The 3,020-nt window shown below is 31.2% G+C and overlaps 1 protein-coding gene across 1 annotated transcript in view; it reads right to left on the bottom strand.

The window, feature by feature from the left end:
- Positions 1 to 472: 472 nt before the first annotated feature.
- The window catches only part of HFM1 (HFM1, ATP-dependent DNA helicase homolog (S. cerevisiae)), a 36,874-nt gene continuing 34,326 nt past the window's right edge, over positions 473 to 3,020 (bottom strand). The window contains exons 33-37 of the mRNA XM_010136263.1: positions 2,205 to 2,294; positions 1,707 to 1,767; positions 1,352 to 1,448; positions 814 to 968; positions 473 to 539 (exon numbers count right to left, since the gene is read on the bottom strand). Of these exons, the coding sequence (XP_010134565.1) occupies positions 473 to 539; positions 814 to 968; positions 1,352 to 1,448; positions 1,707 to 1,767; positions 2,205 to 2,294 (470 nt within the window). The remainder of the gene's footprint in view (positions 540 to 813; positions 969 to 1,351; positions 1,449 to 1,706; positions 1,768 to 2,204; positions 2,295 to 3,020) is intronic.

The raw sequence follows: 3,020 nt of genomic DNA, 5'->3' as shown, positions 1-3,020 counted from the left end.
CAGAATCAGTGCTACGAAAAATTCAGCATTAGAGAAACTGAAAGACAAAACCAAAAAGCATTAAGAAATTTCTGAGGAAAGGAGTCCTTCATTCATTTCAAGAGTACTTGTGAGCAGGGCATGTCATAAACAGCGCACTTTCCTTTATGTGACTTTTACTTGAACTATAAAAGCAGCTTTAGTTTGAGAACTATTCTTCATTGACACATTTCAATGTTTCTTTCTAATCCTGAAAACAGCAAGGTCAAGAAACAAATATTTCTTTCAAAAAACTTTTCAAAATATGGTAATAGACCTTTAATTCCTTAAATTCAATTTTGTTCTTTTCTAATCTATGCAGCAATGCACCTATTGGTAAATAGTTATACAACAAAAATAAAATTCCCTTAACTGGATCTGAAGACTTCACTCTGTAAAAATGACTGTAACACTTTTTTCCCCCAGCACTTACATTGTATTTTCTTTATATGGTTTACAAAATGTCATCAAATATTCCAAGAAAGGGCCTGACATCATTGACTTCATCATCAAGAAGATACCTAATGAAGATTAAGCAAACAAAAAAATTTAGTTAGGTATAGTACATAAAAAACTATGAAATCAGGAACACTATAGGGGATACAGTCAAGAGATACCAAGACAAGCAAAATAATTTTAAAGTATTTTCCTAAGGAAAGTTAATTGCTATTATTATTGTGAAAATATTTTTAAAATGGATGTTAGAAATTAACACATCACCTAGTGGTCTGTGTTCCATGAACTAAGCACTGAAACACTAAAGGCAACAGAAAAACATATACTATTTGTTATTACCTGGGATCCACTTTTTCCTGTTTTTTAGTGAAAATAAAAAAATCCTCTTTCCTAGTAAATTTAGAGGAGTCTGAGATTGCTTTTGAGATTGAAGAACACTGTTCATTTCTCAGCTCTTGTGAAGGATTTGTATGCTTTTTCTCTTGAAAACTGAACTGCAATGTCAATGTTAAAAAGTGCATATGGTTAAAATAACTAACCAAAAGAGAATCTGCCAGATTGTTGTAGTATGTAGTACAGATTTATGGTACTTGACAAGAACCAAGCACAAGATAAATATAATTATATACTGGATGACTTGCAGAATCACAATCAAATTGAGTAAACAGTTTTGAAGTAACGCTGTATAAAGTAAATTCAAGTCCTAGTTCTTTTGTATCATAAATATCCCACTGCACACAGGATGCATGTGTCATTGGACAACTCAGAGAGGTTTGGAAATTCAGTATGTCCAAGCTGATAAGTCATGTATAGTAAATACATTTACACATAAAATATGCTAATTATAGGGAATTGCTATCAAAATATTTTTACTCACCGTGTTTATATTTTCACTCTGTAAATTCACTTTTGGTGTGCTATTAACCACAGAAACAACTGAATTTTGAATATTGGTCTCTTGCAATGTGCATAAACTAAAAATAAGTTGAATAATTTAAGTATTTTTACAGAAGTGCAAAATTATTTACTTTTCATTTTTTCTATTTGTATCCATCCACGCTTAAGTAAAAAAACCCCCCAAATAATTCACCAACTCACACCTTTTAAAAGAAGTTGAAATTTCACTCACTTTTGAGTGAACAACTTTCTATACATTGAATTATACAGATACATGTGAAATACAGACAATAATTTTAACTGAATAAAATTGTAATAGATTATATAATGCTTACACTTTTGAAATGTCATTTGTTGCTTTGCTTCTTGTATACTGGCAAACTGGTTCACACTCATCTGGAATTTGAAGGCAGATATTTCCACATTCCACATAAGAATGAAATTTTTAAAAACTGAATCACAAACCAGCTGAAACCTCTTTACATAATATGAAAAATAATAGTTTGAAAATTATTTGAATGTCTTAATACTTTAAATACTTCTGTGGGTTTTGGGCTAATGTAAAGATAAGCAGAGATAAGTGTCAGATAAAATAACAAATATGGAGTTGTAGGCAATAAAAAAAATTAATTATTACTTTCTCAATCTCCCTTCTGCATTGTCTCAATATAGGTAATATTCAAGGTAGAGTAACAAACCTGGCAGTGAATTCAATTAACCAAAACACTTCAGGTAGTTCTATTCATTTTATATTACAATAAATTATTTTCAAATAAGAGCCTGTAAAATAATTTGTACATAGCAAACAAAGAATTTTGTTAAGAGAACCTTACCTAATTGTCCGCTTGCGGAGTTACAAGCAGATACTAATTTCTCATCATCAATATCATCCCAAACATCATCTCTCAGTTCATCCAAAGCATCTAAAAAACAAGATCTACTTTAATCTGTATCAGTCAAATTATGCATTAAAGATTTTTCACTTTTTTTTATGCCACTGTCTCTTGGCTCTTCTCACTCATGAACACTGAATGTTTCCAAGAGAAAGTTGTAATGTATTTGTGATGGACAAGTACGAGAGCTGTCCTGTTTCATGACTAGTTGTTCAATCTATTGAATCAGTCAAATTATGCATTAAAGATTTTTCACTTTTTTTTTATGCCACTGTCTCTTGGCTCTTCTCACTCATGAACACTGAATGTTTCCAAGAGAAAGTTGTAATGTATTTGTGATGGACAAGTACGAGAGCTGTCCTGTTTTATGACTAGTTGTTCAATGTATTGAAAGGAGTATTGTCACGTGCACTTTTTCCTCAGCATTACTTTGAGAAAAGTTAGCCTCAGTGTAGATTCTAGAAAAACAGGTTTTATTAAAAAAAGAAATCACTGCAATTTCAGTCTTTCCCTTTGTCAGAAGCATTGTCTGATTCAAAATTTAATACTTTTAATTCAGTCCTTTCTTCTCTCCACATTTCCAAAACACTCTGAATGCTTCCTCCCATACATCTAATGCCTAAGAACCAGCCACGCAAACACATTTTCAAGCATTGCTGTTAAAATTGCTTATTAAAATGTGATAGTTAATGTTTTAAAATACTTTTTTTATCTGGTGCAAAGATGACTTTCCTGTTTCCTCTCTTATTCTCTTTC

The sequence above is a fragment of the Buceros rhinoceros genome, unplaced genomic scaffold (assembly GCF_000710305.1).
Source record: "Buceros rhinoceros silvestris isolate BGI_N320 unplaced genomic scaffold, ASM71030v1 scaffold4285, whole genome shotgun sequence".
NCBI lineage: Eukaryota > Metazoa > Chordata > Aves > Bucerotiformes > Bucerotidae > Buceros > Buceros rhinoceros.
The sequence above is the reverse complement of the archived record's forward strand: the minus strand, read 5'-3'. Positions and strand labels throughout refer to the sequence as shown.